This window comes from Syngnathoides biaculeatus, chromosome 6 (genome assembly GCF_019802595.1).
Source record: "Syngnathoides biaculeatus isolate LvHL_M chromosome 6, ASM1980259v1, whole genome shotgun sequence".
In the NCBI taxonomy this organism is placed as follows: Eukaryota; Metazoa; Chordata; class Actinopteri; order Syngnathiformes; family Syngnathidae; genus Syngnathoides; species Syngnathoides biaculeatus.
The window spans coordinates 34,056,734-34,077,294 of record NC_084645.1 but is presented as its reverse complement, the minus strand read 5'-3'; the positions used below and the strand labels follow the sequence as shown (position 1 = coordinate 34,077,294).

General features: G+C 40.1%; 1 protein-coding gene and 1 long non-coding RNA gene across 4 annotated transcripts in view; one reads left to right on the top strand and one right to left on the bottom strand.

Moving 5' to 3' along the window:
- eps8l2 (EPS8 signaling adaptor L2) overlaps positions 1–20,561 on the bottom strand; it is a 29,225-nt gene that overhangs the window by 7,864 nt on the left and 800 nt on the right. The window contains exons 2-11 of one of the 3 annotated variants that reach the window (XM_061822948.1): positions 19,693–19,840; positions 11,756–11,806; positions 11,284–11,330; positions 4,964–5,028; positions 3,488–3,649; positions 3,191–3,340; positions 2,149–2,228; positions 1,935–2,041; positions 736–806; positions 354–480 (exon numbers count right to left, since the gene is read on the bottom strand). In XM_061822948.1, coding sequence (XP_061678932.1) covers positions 354–480; positions 736–806; positions 1,935–2,041; positions 2,149–2,228; positions 3,191–3,340; positions 3,488–3,649; positions 4,964–5,028; positions 11,284–11,330; positions 11,756–11,790 — 844 coding nt within the window. In that variant the 5' untranslated portion in view covers positions 11,791–11,806; positions 19,693–19,840. Of the gene's footprint in view, positions 1–353; positions 481–735; positions 807–1,934; positions 2,042–2,148; positions 2,229–3,190; positions 3,341–3,487; positions 3,650–4,963; positions 5,029–5,110; positions 5,198–11,283; positions 11,375–11,755; positions 11,807–19,692; positions 19,841–20,561 lie in introns of those variants that run through there. The other 2 variants (XM_061822947.1, XM_061822949.1) reach the window with 2 other exon arrangements.
- Positions 9,213–19,850, top strand: LOC133502300 (uncharacterized). The gene is made up of 3 exons (XR_009795434.1): positions 9,213–9,466; positions 9,571–9,645; positions 19,712–19,850. It is a non-coding gene; the product is annotated as an uncharacterized LOC133502300 (long non-coding RNA).

Sequence of the window (20,561 nt, the reverse complement as noted above, 5' to 3'; positions counted from 1 at the left end):
TGAAAACACATAACTTGAATTTTGATTGTAGCTAAAAGACTCATTAATCATAAAAATTTTATAAGCTTGCGATTAATGTGGTCACACTGACAGTTGCTCTAACAAATAAAGTCATTATCATTTTTGACACGCTGTGGCGACCCCTAACGGGCCAAGCCGAAAGGAAAAGAAGATAATTTTGTAATAATAATAATACCAATGCAATGAAAACGGAGTATTTGTTGAATGTGTTGAACACCATGCACATAAGTTTACACACTGGAGGACACGAGATACAAACACGACAGCGTGAGCAATATTCAACATATTGTCACTTCATGGTTGCCACCACAGAAGAAGAAAGGGAGACAGACCTGCTGGTCCTTTCTTCTTATTCTTCTTACTCTTGTTGCGCTGGTTGAGTTGGGAAAAGGCCTCGGCTGCTTTTTGCACCCGCGCCACAAAGATCTCAATGTCGTCCAGAGCACAGTTGAGGATTTGCTACAGGAGAAGAACGAGAAGATGATAGCAAAAGCTTAGGTACACGTGCACAATTGGGGTATTCACTACTTTTCATAATTCTCATTAGCACGAGAACTCTACATAGCTGTAAATAATAGTGATGATCAAAACAGATTTTTTTTTTTTTTTTTAAATCTTTGACATAGTGGAATTTTTGCCACTGCTCCTGTTATCGGATGTCGTTACATTTTCCCTAACGAAGTCTCCATATTGAAGGTAAAGGAAAACACTCACCACATCCTTCTCAATACGCTGGGCCAACCTTTCGTGCGACTCTGGATCACTGTGTCCAGAAGCTCCTCTCTCTGCACCCCACCCCCAGAAGAAGAAAAAACGCAAAGTCGGGCATTAGGTAAAATCTGAAAATTGTTACAATTACAATGTTTTGTTCAACAAAATGCATGTTAAAATGTAATTTAACATTGAATCAGGTTGTACTTGGCAAAACGAGTAATGCAAAAATTGTTGTATATATTTTTAACTTAATAGCTTTTTAACTGAATAGTGGACTGGTGTTTCATTCATTTATTTATTTTTTGTTTGCTTGTTTGTTTGTTTGTTTATGTATTTGTTGTTGAGCGGATTGGGAGATGCGGCTTAAGAAACTCTGTGGCCACCTCCCTAACTTACGAAGCGTCCACCTCTTGTTGCTAGTATCGGTTAGTCTGAGCGGCGCTAGTCTTAAAAGTGGAAGCAGAACCACAGGACAGAGCGCTCTTGGGTAAAAAAAAAAAAAAAAGTGAACTGAGAACTTTATCCATCGACAAAATTGTACAACCAGACATGCACCAAGATCATCGGCGTACAACTTGTCACAGTATGTAGCGTGTGGAAATATTGGACCAAAAGTAAGACCAGTAAAAATATGCCAAAAATGCAAGTACATCCTCAAATACAATAAATGCACAAGTTGAATTGAAACAGTGAATCAAGAGAAATGCTTAAATTTTTGGGGGGAGTCAGGCTACGACTTGGTTACTCATAATGCGGTGCGGAATAAAACAAGATAGGAACTGCTGGTTGAAGTCAAACAAGTGCAGAGCTCCTGCTAATTACAGCAAACTGTATTCAACGTCATAGTGAGGTGTATTTTTAATCATTTGTTTTGACGTGGTTCTATGCTGGTCCGTCAAAATGTGTCTTAACATTAAACCGGTTTGTGAAGCAAAAAAAAAGATGGTTGGGAACCCTAAAACATATGACTCATTGGCTTTATTTTGAACAATTTAGACATTATCTTTTCATTATTTGAAAGTATATTAACACTGACTGTATCATAATACATTAAACTACAGAACCATGATCTGTTAACAAAATATATGGCTAGTAGAGTAGATTTCCTGATGCCTTTCCGAGCTATATATGACAATAAATCAATTCTCTATGACAGATTTTGGCCAATGTCATATGTAATAAATGTAATTTATTTTCACCTTGTGGGATAGGAGCAGTAACGCGTCCTTTTGCAACAGGGATGGACTTGGGGGGCGACTGGGGAAGGATGGTCTCTCTCTGACGCCTCATTTTTTCCTGGTTAATTCTATAAGAGGAAGAGGACATCAGGACCTTCACCAAATATTTGGGTCAGTGGCTTTGTGTGTATGTGTGTAGTGGTGGTGGTGTGTGTGTGTGGGGGGGGGGGGTTACTTGAGTGTCTGAAGCCTGGATTTCTTTCCATATTTGTTGTCTCCAAGGGCACTGTCAATATCTGCATGAACCAATTCAGCCTGTATGAGTGAGTGATTGAGTGAGTGAGTGAGAGAGAAAGAGAGAGAGAGTGTGAGTGAGTAGAGAGAGAGAGAAAGAGACACAGAGAGAGAGAGAGAGAGAGAAATTTAGATTTTTTTTTCATCACAGTACCTATCTAGTGAATATGAACCTTCAAAATCATATAATTTTCTCTCCAAGTCATTGAAATGAGTCTTACACGACACTAAATAGCTACACCTGCACAGTCTAATGATTCACAGTAAAACAGATTCAAAATAATTGTTCACATAATTGTAGCACTGTGTTGGTCAAAAAAATTGCCGTGTTTAACATGCATTTAACCCAAAATGTTCAGAATAATTTTTCATTCAGGCGACATGTGTAACATTTATATGCAAATTGAATTTAACCTCCAAACTTAACGTATGTTTGGACAACTTGCTGCTATTTTTCTAACAAGGAGCCAACAAGCCACAACATGCATTTGATCCATGAATTGACCAATAAATTTCATTGCAGGGCCATTTTTATTCCTTTCTGTGACTCTACCAATCTCTCTAAGTCCGCTGCAACCTTCACACTTAAACTCAAGCGGGCACCTCCTGTTTGAAGTCTGGCAATGGCGAGGTACTGTTGCTCAACTGTTAGACCTCGTCTTGGTCTTGAAATGTCAAAATGTAAACAGCATGATTACAAACACGCTATTACACCGTCACCCTGGTCATTTGTGGCAGTCATATTTTGCCAGTAGCTTCTAAATAACATATTACAAGAAGGACCATTGCAGAGGTGCTCACTTTTCAGAGGTCTCAACAGATACTGTGTAATCCTCACAAAAAAAAAAGTGCACAGCCGCTAACGGCAGTGAAATTTGACCTTAAACTGCTGCTGCAGCCATTTGGATCTACCAATGACACGAAGCACTAAATGGACCGATCATGTACTGACAATCAAGGGTGCAGTGTCACCAAACACCCACCTCCACCTCGTCACAGTGGAAGAAGTGGATGTCTGGCCGGTGCTGCTCATTGTCCTGACACACGAGCAGCAGCACCGAGGGGTAACGCGTCTTATTCAGCACAGCCTGGGAAAGGTGGATTGTGGGTAAGGGGAAGTTCTCCAACTCCTCCTGCCAAGAGAGACAAGCTGATTCATCACAAGGGAATGCAAGATGTGGGCATGAGACATTATTTAGGATCTGGACGTGTTCATGGTATTTTAATTGCACGTTATGTAAACATGACAGTGGTCTGGGGGTGTGGGGGGGGGGTAGCACCTGGGTGTCACAGTCCAGCAACCTGACTGCCTTATCTGTGACTTGCAGGAGCATTTCCTGAGTCCAGATCTTGTCTTTTGAATCCAGTAGGGCAAGTTTCTTGATGGCGTCATCCACGGTGGCGATGGACTCGGTCTTGTCCATGATGAAGGTGGACAGATGCTAAGTAATAGACAGAGAGAGATGGCGTATTAGGAAAAAAAAAAAACAACTACTCATTACTTATAGTACAGAAAATAAAAGGATACTGTAATGGCATGAGATGGGGAGAAAAATATTGTCCAGAACATTACAACAAGGAGTCACTTAGTTGAACACTAAGACCTTGGTTTTCATCGATGGCCCATATGGAGCGGGGCACAAATGTGGGCTTATGCTAACTTTCGTGCAAGCGCAAGGCTCGCTGCGCATGTTTGCCAATTTGGAAGATCATTTTTGCGGCAAGCGAGGTTGTGTCCTTGGATATGCGTCTGGCCGAGTCCCAATTTGGTGGCGGAAAAGGCAGAAATTTAGAATGACAGCCTGTTCAGACAACGGCCCAAGTCCTAGCATAGTAGTAGTTGTGATTTAGATGCTAACTCGTCCGATTACTGAAAGAACATTTTGCAGAAAAGAGCACTGAACAACTTATAAAACATTCCCTACGTTGCCTTCAGGTTATAAGACAAAAATAGCAGACAGCATTTTGGTCTACTCAGAGTGTTCCTGTAAAAATTTTGTGGCCAGTTATTCATAATTGGGCAATTTAAGGTCATTACGCACAACACAAAAAAAATAAATAAATAAAATACTGTACACTTTCTAGACATGCAGCAAACAGCTGTGGGGGAAAAAAAACATCACACAAACCGTCCATTTTCTATCCCTTCAAAAATAGGTTTGGATCATATGTTATAATAATCAATCAAATTGCATATGAAACTGTACGTAGGTAGTGATGTAATCTTTCAAATCTAGAAGTTTACTTTACATCAATCATTTGACTTAATCCCCGTCAGGACATATTCCCATCTGATATGACATTTGACTGAAAACCAGCTAATTAATCACCTTTATGACATTTAAAGACATTTTTCAGTCTTGTCATAAAACTGTCAACACTTGCCAAAGCTTGAAACCAAATTCCCCAGATAAGGCTTATTTAGGGATTTTTTTTCAACACTTTCTATTATTTTAATATATTATTAGTATATGGTGATCATAGGTTTTCGATAATACAGTGGCGTACAATCCAGTATTTCAATAGTGTTTTGAATTTAAATTAAAATTTTTAAAGTTATGTGAGCTCAGCTTTTTCCATTTTACAAAATCCTTGACTAAAAAAAATGGCAAATCTAAGGTGATTGCTATGAACCAACAAGTAATACATTGTAAAAGTCACATTGTGGTAGATGTGATGATTTATGAATTTACCCGAAATGTTGAAATGCAAACACCTTCAAAACTTCCGTTTAACACTTGAAAACGTGCTCTTACCTCAACGTGATACTGTGACGTCTCCTGCATGATATAATTGGAGTTTGAATATTTTTTCCTTTGCTCTGTAGAAAAGAAAACACAAACAAAAAATGTAAAACATATTCCCAGTTTTTCAGTAGCTGAAGTAACAGTAATAACACTCGCCTGGGCCCCACATTTTGTACCGGTCAGAGCAGGAGTGAAGACACCAAAGACGACAAACGCGAGTGAACTCAACACACTACCAGGGCAATAAGGAAGGAAGCCTACACTCTGTAAGCTTGTTTAAAAAAAAATAATAATAAAAAATGCATGCTGTATTGGAAAATGATAAGCACTGAAGGAAATGATAGCAGCCAAAAGCATTATCTCTTGTTATAAGATTACATGATTCGAAGCAGACGATCTTTCAGTAAATAAATAACAAATAAATTAACAAATGTTTTTATTTTTTTTCCACATTCCCCACTGGTTGACTCCCAAAGGAGTGGCAAAATGCATATCTACAAGGTTAATTATTAATCGCGCTATCAAAGTGCTGGCCTGACATGAAGTGCTCTCTCGCTCTGTTTATATAATGTTGGCAAGGCTTAAGAACAGTAAGTGGGCCATAAAGGCACCAAACTTTGGGCCCAGAGTCAAAGATCACAGATGATCGCTACACAGCAACACCATGCAAACGTCCTCATCTTGATCACCACACACGCGATCGCCCATTAATGCCAGCTATAAAATGTTAAGTCTGTGTGCGACTGACGCGCCATACCCCACTTTCAGATGTCTTATACCAATAGTTATTCAACTTTTCACACTTAAAAAAAAAAAAGATTGCTCTCCATGTTCCATCATGTTGCACATCATTAAAATACAGAAGCGTAGTAGGCCTATAAGTCAGGGATCGTCCACACAGTTGTTGAAAAATGAAAAGAAATAAACATAGTGTTATTATCTACCTCTGCCCTCCTTCAGGTGGGGCACAATAGCTTGTAAAATGATTTTAAATTGAATGTAAAAATATGCCATGGAAACATAAAATGCCTAAAATGAGTTTATATATATATACTGTACACACTCACAAAAACATGAAGACTAGTTCAAATTCAGAAATTATAACTGTAAAACTGTAAATCTCTCTCTCTCTCTCTCTCTCTCTCACACACACACACACACACCACACACACACACACACACACACACACAATCTGAATTTGCTTGTTTACTTTACAAAAGTTGTATGTCATTACATTTAATTTCTTTTCTTTTGGATTGAGTAACTCTTGAATTTGCACATTCGTATTTTCTTTGGGGCCCTAAAAATGTATCCTTTTTCAGTCATTTTTCAGTCATTTTGTCATTCTTGTCCTTTGTGTTTTGCATTTTTGCTTGACACAATGACAAACAAAAACAAAAAGGCCAGTGTATTTTAATATTTTTGTGATTCCAGTTTTATCGCTCTGGTGTGTTTTTGCACACGAAACACCTACGTTCGTCACAAGTGCGCTCATGATGATGAAATATAACTAATCGAAAGTATAATAATGAAAACTGAATTTGTCTTTACACATTTTGAACCACTCTGTCTTATTTTTTCAAAGTTTTGCAGCGTAATACTTTCATCCATTCATTTTCTTTGCTGCTTATCCTCACGAGGGTCGCAGGGAGTACTGGTGCCTACCCCAGCTGTCAACGGGCAGGAGGCAGGTACACCCTGAACTGGTCGCCAGCCAATTGCAGGGCACATAGATACAAACAGCCGCACTCACAATCACACCTAGGGGCAATTTAGAGTGTCCAATTAATGTTCCATGTTTTCTGTATGTGGGAGGAAACCGGAGTACCCAGAGGAAACCCACGGAGGCACGGGGAGAACATGCAAACTTCACACCAGTGAAGCCGGGATTGAACCCGGGACCTCAGAACTGTGAGGCCAACGCTTTACCAGCTGATCCACCGTGTCGCCGTAATACTTTCAGTACTTTCAAATGTGATGGACACGTTCCAGAAGCTTTGAATTCCTAATTTAATGACTTCTTCCTGCAGTCACGACTGCTTTCCTTGCTCTGGATATGTCGGACCACTACTTAAAAGAAATGTATTCTTAATTAAGTGAATGCTATTCACAACTTTATTATGTGGAGTCTCATATAACCACAAGTCTATTCCACAGTCCTGCTGTGATGTCTATTGTTTGAAAACTGGCACATGAGTGAAGCAGTGCGCCCGCTGACCTATTTGCCAGATGAATGAATGGCTTGCAGGTACCTATTACACGGTTATCAAATTAGGCCATGTTGCCGTCACGGTCACACTGCCAAATGTTCGCTATTCCCGCTCAGCAGAGTAAACACTTTGAATGTCGTGCACAATAATTAAAAGCTCTTGTTCCCTCTTGCTTTGCACACATTGTTGAACGCGTGACAAACAGGTTGAGTTTGAACAACAGTTCACTAAATTTGTCATTCCCGTGGACCTTGTCGGGGACTGTGTGACCCAAGTGTTATTTTGAAAAGGGATAGCTTTTGTTCGTGCCGTCGTGTGCAGAATTTGCCTTGCTGCCAATCCCTCTCAGGCTCATTCCTTCCTGCTTGGCTCCGCGCGGGTGAAAGAAAGGCATCAGGTGTCTTTCTGAAAGTTGAGCTGCCAGTCATGTTTTATTAACGCCATTTATGGCAATCAACTCACGGGGCAGCGACAGCGCCCGGCGAGAGCCATTTAGCAGACAGAGAAGCCAGAATCAACGACCAAAGATAAACAGTGATGGCTAGAGGGCAGACTGTCAAAACTGATATTTGGTCCAGAATGATTTGACATGGCTGACATTACCTGAATGCGTGCCGAGTGTTCATGATTTGATTTTATACCGCCATCAAATACTAAAGCGACATGTTTTGAATAAAAGCTCCATTTTGTTTTTACTGCTTGTCAAAATTTGGAAGTTTGTGAGGCTTTGGTCACAAACATTTTGCTATTTGTTACCAGGGAGTACTTACAACAATTAATAGGTATTCAAACAACGGCACGTGGGCCATTTGTGGCATGCTATCCATTTTTTTAGAAGCCCGCCCGCAGCAAACACTTGACATGGCCTGCGATGTTATTAAAAAAAAACAAATAAAACGTGGGGGTGGACACTTTGAGAAGTGTGGTTGTTGAAAAAGTAGGAATACTAGTAATAATACTAAATTACTGCTAAAACTAAAACAACAATTGGAGATTTTCTGGATAGGTAAAGACAAAACATTTACAACTGAAAGTAGTACAAACATTTCTCTTCATAACAGTGGTGAATATAGGCAGTTACATTTCCTCGACTTTCTTTTTTTAATTTAGTTTGGATTGTATTTGGTTTCATTTCGTGTTTTTCTGTGTCGTATTTTTATGTCTTGTGTTGCTCATTTAGTTATTGTGTCCACCTGCGCTTGTCAACGCTCTACCTTGTGTCGACCAATCCGTTTCCTCCAGCCACTGATGTCTTGTTGTCTCATCAATTTGTTTGTATTTAGTTCCCTGGTTTCTTGTGGTTCTTCTGAGCTCACTGTTGACTATCAAATGTCATAGGTTTAATGTTCTCTAGTCTCCTAGTTGCAGTGTTTCGCTGTTTTTTGTTCTCTGGTGTTTCTTTGTTGCTTTGTGTTTAGACTTTCAACTTTGTTTAGTGTTGATTCCCCCCGATCGTTGTGTGCATTTGTTTTTAGAATTGAATATCATTTTTGGAGTCCTGCACTTCTGCCTTGTCTCCATGCTTCCCTACACTTGGGTCCTCCACTTCGACAGCTTAAATCCTCTTTTTTTGTAAAGGACATTTGACTGTTTGCCAAACTACTGTTTGTTAAGAAGTTAGTTGTGTTCACTACCAACATACAGCCCTGAAATATATATTTTTAAATGGATCCCAAGTCTCATCCAACAATTCGCAAATGGATGGATAGTATCACTTCATCAAACATAGCCCCATTGGTGACCTAAATACTTATGCAAACTAAATTTTCTCCACGTGCACATACACAAAAAGACTTCCCCCTTTTGATTTAATCGCCTGAATTAAACGTGTGGAGGTTTTGTACTAAAAGGTAATGTGTTTACGTTTGACGTGGTGCCTATCTGGTCTGTCCCGAAGGTGCTGATAAAAAGTTATTTGCATCAGTGTGTCAAGTTTTGCATCTGACATACTGAGACTTGATCTTTGTACTTTGTATGTATTTAACATGGAGTGGGGGAGCAGGCAGATGGCTACTGCTGTTGTTGTTTTTGATGATACACAACAATATCTCATCTCCTGGTTTGTGATGACAGGCATGCTGCTCTCATGCCGCACACAACGGGGTGGTGACCATCTGCCGCACAGGCCGAGGCGAGCCAAAAGGAGAACAACAACGCCTCTGGTTGCCACACATACTGGCCGGTCACTTCCCAAGAAACAACACAGGCGGGTGTATCCTGTGGATTTTTGGACGGCTGTCTTAAGAGACCAACAGACGACAAGGTGTGAAGCCAGACGGTGCAGGAACATCTTGCACGCCGGTATTACCATCATATACTCTGACACAATTCTAAACTTAGAATAGCTGCTCATCTAAGCGATTTGCCATGTTATGACATCAAACATGTTTCTGAATCATGTGCAGCACAACAGTCCCTCTGTACAGTATTTGTGGCGTCCCGTCGAGCTGAAGTCTAAGGCTGCACGGGCTGGAACTGAGGTAAGAAAGAGGCTGAGTCTGCCTCGTCTTTTCCACCCTTTTCAATGAGGCTTTTATTCACCTGCAGGACGTGGGCATCCCCACCCTGTTCCAAGAACACTTTATAAACAGGCACGCCCTCTCGGCTAATGTCAAATAGCACACACACGCCATGTAGACAGAACTGTGGAGACACATTTATTTATATATCAGTTCTCTAGATCATTGGGTTTGGAATCTAGTGGTGGCTTGAGGTAAGAGTGACCTGACTTTTTTTTTTCTTTTTTTGACTTGTGGGCAAGGATTTGACAAGAGACCTGCACAGTGGGAGTGAACGCATCTCGCTACACAACAAGCAGCAGTTTTGGAATATAGTCAAGAATTCTTTAAAAAAAAAAAAAACACTTCACACTGCTGAATGCCATTCCCTGTTGAACTGTCAAAAGTAGAAAAAAAAAAGAGAATTACACATTCTGTACTTAAAGCAACCTCACAAATTAGTCATCCGATATCTTAATGCTCACTGTTACAATGCAAAACACCACGGACGGGCTAATGTTGTATCTCTCTTCAATCCAGTGGCGGTTTCTGCTATCTGGTGGGATTTATTTATGCCCCAAAACCCCAAAAATGCTACATGAAATCAAAACACAGGGCACCGCTGAATCTATGACCACCACTGGTTCAAGCCAAAGTGCACAAACATTGTCCACGCATGGTGCATCAAGACATGTAGACAAACAAAATAACAATACTCAGAGAGATTTTCTTTATACAAAACTACTAATATTCCAGCAGTTTACTGAGTCACTTGCCGTTGTTCTTAAAGTCTTCTTTGTTTGCAATTGCACAAGCATAATAATACTGAAAATACACAAATTCTTATGTATCTGAACTATATCTCAGCAACCCCTTCCGCCCTGACAACTTCATCAAGTTGAGTAGCCCTCTCGTCAACAAATCCACTCCAGGGGATCACTCAGCATGCCTCTGTTGGGGGGGGGGGGGGGGGGCACTATAATACTGCTTAATTACAACCTGTGGCTGAACATTCACAATATTCTCTCTGTATCTGGCATAAAAACTAAATCCACACATGTAAATGCTAAAAATAGAATTGGCTATCTTAATTAAACTCTCCCTTAAGAAAGAGTGAAAAATGTAGGTCTGGTACATTGAACAATAAAAAGTAGGATTGTTTAATTGTTTAGTTACATGTGGAGGGCAAGTAAAAGCAAACACAATAAAGTGGCTATTAATAAATCAATGACATAAAATGACATTTCCAGCAACGCCATGGATATCTACATTTTATGCACTTGATAGCTACAATTAGTTAAAACATTTCAGTCATTCAACAAACGAGCCTGGTGAAATATTTGACAATGAAGCAATGTATGCTGAATAGGATTTCAGCGCAATGAATGTCAAAAGTGCAAAAACGGGCTCAGTTCCAAATGGAAATCGGCTTGACACAACATCTCTTCAACCTGCATACGCACAAATTTGGTTGCTGGTGTACAACTTTACAAACTCATTCATGTGTGGATTACCACAAATGTTTCAAGGGAAGCCTTAAAAACCCAGGTCGCTTACATAAATCATTTGTAATCACTCAAACAACCCAAAACATAAAAGTGCCTGGTGGAGGTTACTTACCAAAGAGTGCTTTGGCGCTGATCTTGCTCTCCGATCTAGCCACTCCACTGCAATGACAAGAAGAGATGGGATTACGCTGCATTCCCTTCATCTTGTCTCCTACGAAAAGCCACTTAAAGTCCACTCTGTTACTTCTTCATGAGTCACAATTTTATGATATATAGAAAGTGTCCGAGAGATTAGCCTGAGATGAAGACCATATGGACCGGCCAGGGAGCAAGAGGGAGAGTGTAAAAGGGAGAGGAGGAGGGAGAGGATGAAGAGGGGACCCGCGGGGAAGCTGAAGTCAAAATCCCAGGCAAAGCAAATAATCCTGAACAGAGGCGCTCTGTGCTTGAGGTCCCTGACCCGCACCACCTTCCACATACTGGTTTAGTGATTCCGTGGCCGCTGTGACAGTCACCCGCGATAAAGTGTTCAGGTAGGTAAAGGTAAACACTGAGGGAGAGGAAGGAATCCGCGGAACACTCACTTGGCTTGCCTTGTTGGAGATCCCAAGGCATTCATGGTTCAAGACATCCACCTGAGGAAGGAATAGCAATTAAAATTGTTGTTCACTTTTGAAATGTATTTTTCTTTCATGTATCTAATATTAGTCTGCTATAGGTAGAATGTCACGTGACCAAACAAGTGTGTGTACTTCCTGTGTATGCCGCGATAATAGGGTTAGGTATAACCCTACTGGCGTAACTCAGTGGTCCTTAAACTGTTTTTGCAGTGCCCCCCTCTTGGAGATTAAATTTTTTAGCATTCACATCCCCCGCTTGCAAATTTTCAGTGCACACCTCCCCACCCCCTGATCCTGCCCCACAAATGCAAACATTATTCCTTGGGAATCACCAAAAACGTGAACAGCTGGGTGTACCTTACTAATGAAAAGTGGTGATGGTAGTCCTACGCCACCCCGTAGGGTGCGTGCCCCCCAGTTTGAAAACCAATGGCGTAACTACAGGTTGGTGACATGATGATTTGAATGCGAATTTGCTAAAATTCATTTTTTCTTTACAGATAGTGTTTTCGGGCACTTCGACACTTGGCATAGAGCAGTGATTCCCAAAGAGTGTGCCGGGGTACATTAGTGTGCCGTGAGTTCTCCTCAGGCGTGCCGTGGGAAGTTATCCAATTTTATGGAATTGCTATAAAAAAAAAACATTTATTCCAAGAAATAATGTATCTTTATTCATCTATTTATGCCAGTGAGGCACAATGACAGACAGATCAAAAAAAAAAATCCCCTTCTATTCGATGGCAGGAAGTACATACAGTAATTAATCCATCCATTTTTGGTGACATTTACTTTTGTTGGTGTGCCGTGGGATTTTTCAATTGCAAAATATGTGCCTTGGCTCTATAAAGGTTGGAAATCACTGGCCTAGAGGACACATACTGTATATAATGCCGAAGTGGATGTTTTCGCTGATAAGAAATTGGACTGTTAATTTGCTTCCGCTTCTCTTTTACAACTGGATATACACATGTATCTGTTGAGTAATTTGTCAAGATTTACACAGAAACATTTGAAAGTGTATAAAAGTCTAGACGCATACTAATAGTTTGTGGATCTGTTCTCAATGGGGAGCCTGCTCGTGAACGCGGAAGTGTGTTCGGCTACACGTTAACCTTTCCCGGAATCCATCGATCTTTTCCACTAGAATTCAATACAAATGCCAATATTTAAATAAATGACCCCTGGTTTTACACAAACTTTCATTCATTAATTATGATGGGCGGAGTCATCTCCACGGAACGTACATGGAAACAATGGCGACCACACTTAACCTCCGTAAACCCCTGCGACAGACTTTTTTTTTTTAATATGCATTATTCTCAATTGAGCCAATTTAGCATTATGAATAGTTCTTGGTAATTTGAGATTGAGAAGAATAATTCCTAACTGAAATGAACCAATCGCTACACAGACGTGTGTGTATTTTGGTTGGGTACTATCCATCATGTTTTAATGGCCGAAATCCATCGATATTTTCTGGTCTTTTCAGCTGGTATTCCATAGAATGGTCTCTTTCAATATCTGTCTCGTCTGTTGTGACAACCAACAGGTCTCGGGCAATTTGAAAAATCTGCTCTGGTTCAACGGCTCCCACAGTGCAGTGCAGTGCAGTGCAGTGAGGTTTGACCGACAATAGGGCGCCGTGCAAACTGTGATGTCACGTGCATGACCTCTATACCAGCTATGTGTGTGTGTGTATACATTTGCATTTTTTTCAATAATTTAAATTAAAGGATTGGTTTGGCTATCAAAATTGAATTAATGACAAATATTACAATAAAATTCATATTACTTTAAAAACTATTTTGGATTACATTACATAATTAAAAAGCCCCTTTTCTTTAACTTCATCTTTCAATGACTGGGTACGTACTTCCTACTTTCAAAATCCCAGTTAGAGCCAAAGTATAACAGTTTACCTAGCCTTGGTCAACTGAGATCCAAAACAAGTCAAGTAAAAAAAATCTGCCTCTTCAAACAATAAGGTGGTTGTGAAACATTTGGCCATTATAAATAACGCGACACAATTATATAATTAAATACTCATAAAAGTGCAACACAGAACAGAAACTTTACATTTCAAACTTGCTGCTAGTAATAAAGTACTAAGCTATATATTCATTTGTATTCGTATACAGAGGCAAATATATAACCAGCTACTGTCAATTAATATATATTTATTTAGGGAAACCTTTTGTTTATTGATATACATACACAATTGTGCAAATTCATTTGCACTATTAGATATGTTTTTGGGCTGTTCTGTATAGACCAAACGTATGTAAAGTGTCTATCTCAATCATCGCCAATGGTTAAAAAAAAAGAAAATGGGTTGTTTATTTTTTTCCATTTATGAAATATCAGCCAGTCTACTTCCTGGTTGATGATGAATGATAAAAATATGGGTGCTACCACTATAAATCTTGGTGTGAAGTGAAGCACATTTTCTATATAGGCATAAAATGTATTGGGTGCGTGTGACACCCCTCAACAAATTTATAACTATATTTTTGTATTTAGTTGTTTTAGCTCTGAAAAAGAACTGTGGCCAGATGATTCTGTTGTTTAAAATTAAAAGCAGCCAACTCAATGCTAATATCTGACTTGTTTTGACTTAAGGAGACAGATTGAAGAAGAGAGTAAAATTAAGTCGACATTTCCATCCAAAGGGGGAGAAATCCCGCTCGCCAATGCGTTAACCTGCTATGTTTTTCTTGCGTTTCCTGTCTCTCAATCCACCCTCTGTTTCCAAACACAGTCCATACCGTATAAATAGAACGAGTGTGTGACGCGGAAGCCCAGGCTGTTCTTCCATTGAGCTCATCCAGGTTCTGAGCTGGTGTTTTCAGCAGTCTGGGCTCTCATTTGTCATGATGGCAAATAACGGGCTGACAAAACCGCTTGATTAAATCCACTCTGTTTACAACTAGATTGACCTTGAACAATTTGATTTGGTTTTTTACGCTCATCAGGGACAATTAGCGTGGCGTTAAAAGAGGTGAGTCGTGTGCAGGAGGGATTATCAGGAGTCGAAAATGAGCGTGCAGTCTCTTTGTTGCCTGTCAAGGCATGCCCTCCTGTCCTTACATAATACATCCCAACACACTTAGTTGCAGACACACACAAGCTCGACATTCTTTTGCTCCTCTCCTATCACCATGGACCCTAACAAGCTGTTACACAACAAAATGGTCCATTTATGTTCCTTTACAATGATTGTAATGCAATAATTCTGATGCAGTGACAGGAGTATGGCAATGTCATTTCATTTGATCCATCGAGGAACCGTCTTATGTACGGTATACAGTTGTCACATTGGCGGTTAAGATGACAAGTGGTAACTTGCAAGATCACTTGGAAATGGAATCCAGTTAGGCATGGTTGAACATTATTAATCTGGATAGGGTCCAGATTGTGCACATTCATGCAATCGATCACAGGTTTCAAACTCAAGGACTGTGAGCCAGAACTGGACCTCCACATAATTTTATGCACATGGTCAGAGCTAGCCATAATGTTAAAAAACAAAAAAGACGTCAATTTGGGCATCACAAAATGCAGTGACAATTATGTAATACGCTGGGACAATTATGATGCTGTCACACAAGGCATCTTTGGAAAGAGACAAGTGGAAGTGCTTCTCTCTCAAGCACTATGCTAGTCCGTAAACAAAGGCTAGTAGATGTCATGGCTAGCCATACATTTTTTTTTTTGTTTGTTTTTAAATAGCTCTGTGACCTTTGAATAGCCTCTAACTGGCACACACTAACAAATGCTATTTGTTAGTAGTGTATCAATTTACGCTGTTTAAATGACTGCTGCACTTGTCTACAAATTTCCTTTCCTAAAAAGGAAGACAAAATATTGATGTCGCACATGGCTGAAAAGAAAGGATTGAAGCTGTTTTCTTCTTTTGTTTAGTAAAGTACTGTTTACACAAATAATAAGTACTGTTTATTTGCATTTTAATCCCTTAAAGGGGAAATCCAGTGGTGTGCATTAACAATGTATCCAATAGGTCATTTAATATGTACTCTATCTTGACAATGTGATGTGGAACCCTCTCTCATTTAATAGTGTTTTGAGAAGTTTTTTATCGACAATTACGAATTTTCAGGGGCGCTGCCATTTTCGCGAGTCACATGACCTACATGGGCATATGTGACGTGTTACGTGCCATACCAAATGCTCAATTATATGGGACATCATTATGCCCAGCACTGATTTCTCGGATTTATCCTCATTTGATGAAGAAATAGCAGTATCGGTTGATCGCGAAGACGGAGGAATACTTCCATACAGAGCGGCAGAGCCGTGAGCTCACTCTCCGCTGAGCCAGGTGATCGCTCGGCCGGGGAGCGAGCTTACAGCTCCGCCGCTCGGCAAAGCGAGCTCGTCAGACTCCACATCATTCCGCCCGAATAACCATCCAAATATTTGACATTATTTACAGCCGAACAGCGGAGCTCGCTCGCAGGGGAGTGAGCTCGTGGCTCCGCCGCTCAACGGAGCGCAGCTCATGGCTCTTCCGCTCGACGCCATTATTTACAGCCACAGGTTCAAATCTGTATGGAAGTATTCCTCCGTCTTCCCAATCAACCGATACTGCTATTTCTTCATCAGATGAGGATAAATCCGAGAAATCAGCGCTGGGGATAATGGTGTCCCATGTAATCGAATGTTTGGAACGGCACGGTACAGTCCACGTCACGTACGCCCACGTAGGTCATGTGACTCACAAAAATGGCAGCGCCCCTGAAAATTCGTAATTGTCGTTTAAAATTCTTCTCAAAACACTATTAAATGAAAGAATATTTAACACCACATTGTTAAGATCGAGTACATATTACATGACCTATTGGATACATTGTTCATGCAAACCACTGGATTTCCCCTTTAAAGTAGATAAGTGTGAACCTAAAACAGATGTATCATGATATTAGGTACCCTGTTACACCGCAAGCAATTATAAATTTTTGGGCCACCTTAGGGCAACCAACTGTTATGTGGCCCGTGATGAACACAAATGTGATACCTTTCCTTTAGAGAAACACTTTTGGCATATGACCACTGTATAATATGATGCACAACAAAATGTATTTCTCCCCCCACCCCCACATTCCTCCATAAAGTTTTGTTTTGATGTATGAAGTCAAAAAGCAATTAAACTGCAATAGCACCTCTTCAGGTGTAGGCCAAGGTTGGAATGGCTTTCAAAATTCTGGAGTGCTGAAGGTGTTTTTGTCTGACTACATTATAATAAGCAGCAGTTTCGTCAATCAACATGGTGCACTTTGACTAAAATAAAAACAGCAGATTTCATTGAAGGGCCTTTATTATTATTATACTGACCGAGGTAAAAAAGATAGAAGAATAAACTGTCTCTAACAAGATTCATTATGAGCCAAGGGAAACACTTCTATTGTGTCTCAAGTTACAGTTTTATTGTTATTTACATGAACATTTATTGGGTCTTTGTTTGGCATGCAGACGGTACCTGCAAACTCTCATGCAAATAGCTTGACTAGGTTTTGCATATTCACACAACAATCAACGCAATTTATGAGTCCTGTTGGTTTCATGCTCAGGCAGAGACAATAAATCAATTAAAAATTGACATTCAAAACAACATGGACATAAAAGGCTATTAAATTAATACAAAAAAAAGCATTCCTAAATTGACTTTAGGATTGCATAATTGTGTAATCTGTGTGAAACGAATGGCAGCCCATCTATTTCAATATTTCAACATTTGCCACACAGATATCCCCTACAATGTTTTATGTCATCACTTCCTGTCTTGCTGAGGTAAAATATATATATATATATATATATATATTGTTGCACGAGTTTGGCGATGTACAACACTTTCTTGCTTGATAAAAGCAGAATGTGATGAGGTCACTAGTTTAAACAATCTCACAGCGCATTGAGACGATAGCTTCTTTCAACGGATGACATGAACTACATGAAACGTTTTTCCTGCCAAAGCCAACATTTCTCGGTGTTCACTATCAAAGTTGGGCCTTGCCAAGACAAGAAAAATGAAAAACCAAAAGATTTATCTAAGTGTCCTATATTCTTTAAACTGGACCAACACAATACTTCCTCTTTTCCCTCCTTATCTTTTATCGTCTCTTATCCCTTTTGTACCTTCCTCTGGCACAAAGTCAGCTTTCAGAGGGGAGGTGAAGGCAAAGGAGGACAGCTTGGGTGTCAGGTATTGTCAAGAGGCCCACTGCGCTACTCCCTTCAATTCACCCTTTCCTTTTAACAAAGGAAGCCGTTTATTCAGAGGTAATTATACAGTATTAGCGATGCAATAGCTGAATAAAAAGAATGGATTGTCATAGTGCTACTTGGACATGAGTTTCATGCAAGAATCGGGCATCTTGCAAGTTTTCTGGCATTCACTGAATCTTTTGATTTCTGCTTGAATAAGTTCAGACAATTACTCATTCGCAGGACCATCAAAGCCAGTCACTGAGGCGAGTCCTTTCTTGTTGACTTTCATGTCTGTTTGTTGTACCACTCGCGTAGCCTTTTATGCTCAGCTGCAGAATGAATTTTAGACTGACATTTTTCTCCATAGAAGGCCCCAGATGTTCAGCAGAGAGATAATTATCAGACTCCAGCAGAGAGATAATTATCAGACTCCAATGCATGTGTATCGTTTTCAGGAAAAAGATGAAAGATGGATAGACATCGAAACTACAACTGCAAGTAAACGAGCGCATATTTCACACTGATTAAGCCAGTTTGTGGGTAAATTGAGACAAGATCATCATTATTTAAGTATTTTTGTTTGATGGTCTTCAACCATACGTGGTGAATACATTGAAGCGCCATAGTGGCCACGTTACACTGCTCAGATCTTGTCTCAAACATGAATAGTTAATGTCAATAATGCAAACTGTTATACTATTTACCAATTAGCAAGTCTGACATGATGATGTGATGTGATCTCAAGTTTGAAAATGAGTCTGTTGCCATGGTAGCACAATAGTGGAGTGATGAATTAATTCAAACATTAGTGAATAAGGGAAGTGTTCAAAATACCACTTGTATGATGTATCTCGAAAAATATATAACCTTGAGCAATGTGGACTTCACCCTGCGGTGCCTGAGTAAGCATTTTGTCACAGATAACAGATATCTGGTGCTCAAGCTTTAAATGCTGCTCGATCTCAGCTGCATCAATGTGACAAACGCGTTCTCATTTCTCCAAAACGCCATCCCACTGTATGCGTGATTTAATTGTACTTTTTGTTTTCTTTACCTTTTCAAATATGCGCAGCCTTATGGATTTAAACACGTGAGCGATCAATGTTGTCGTCTGGTTGTTAGTGTGCAGCACGTTATAAGCTTATGAAACCGAATTGAGGCCTGTTCTCCTTGTCCCCATGCTCACTATGGTCATTATTGTTATGCATCATTAGATCTAGTAATGTATCAAAGCTTCAAGCAGTAAAACTGTCAAACTGAAAGCTGGAGATCCCGACTCAAATTCTAAAAATTGCTACGGAATATGACTGACAGCCCTGCTAGGTGCAAATTTGTGGAGGCTTACAGAAACGCAGCGTTAAATATATATATTCTCTTGTGCCACTCAATTGGGTACACCTCCATAGATCTTCAATAGAAGAGCTGTATCACTTTTATATAGAAAATGTTTGATTCACATATTCACTGTCACTCATTTTGTTATATTGTAGCACTGGAAAAGATTCTATATTGTGTAGATATTTTTAATGTTAATGTTACCTTATTTCCACTGCAGTGATCAGTGTTATTTTTAGGGAGGCAGAATTTATGGATGGGATTTCTTGAAAAAATACAGAATTAAAGAGAATAGCACGACGATAGCAAGACAAGCAAGAAAAAGAAAGAATTAAACTTACGCTGGTGTTTTCTCGACAGGATGCTCAAGGTGATCAACATGGAGTGGGGGGGAACAGATCGACCTGCCACCAATCAGCACACACAAAACCCCAGCAGTAATACTGTCGAGTTGTTTAATCCTGGTCCTGTGAGCGTTCCAGTGGCTGCCTTAACACCACATGCACAAACACAAACACACAGAGTTGTTGTTGGCTCCCAGCAGTAGTCGCTGAGAAGGGAATGTGGGAGCAGGTGAGTGACAGATGCCTCCCAGGTAATTCAATACGTGAGGGGAGGAGCTCCTTTGCCACTTTAGCGAGGGTGGGGTGGTCGTTGTGCATGTGACCTGGCCACAGGTTTCATGCTGAGAGTTGGAATAGGTGTGAAACAAGTGACTTACCTGCTCCATTTAGCACTTACTTAAGACAACTTCAGCAGCCATAATACAATTGCGATTTTTTATTTTTTTTAAATAGGCATAATGTAAACACTTTGATCAGTAGTAGTGGTCATTGCGACCTTCTCTGCAGGAAGCAGTGACCTACATTTAGAACTTTTTCTTCTCCTTTTCTTTCCAAGTTGTCCCGTTAGGGGTCGCCACAGCGTGTCATCCTTTTTCATGTCAGTTTATCTCATGCATCCTCCTCTCTAACACCAACTGCCCTCATGTCTTCCCTAACCACATCCATCAACCTTCTATTTGGTCTCCTTTGAGCTCTCTTGCCTGCCAGCTCCATCCTCATCATTCTTTTACGAATGTACTCACCTTTCTTTGGGCATGTCCAAACCATCAAAGTCTGTGCTCTCTAACTTTGTCTCCAAAACATCTTACCTTGGCCTTCCCTCTGATGAGCTCATTTATCATTTTATTCAATCTGGTCACTCCTAG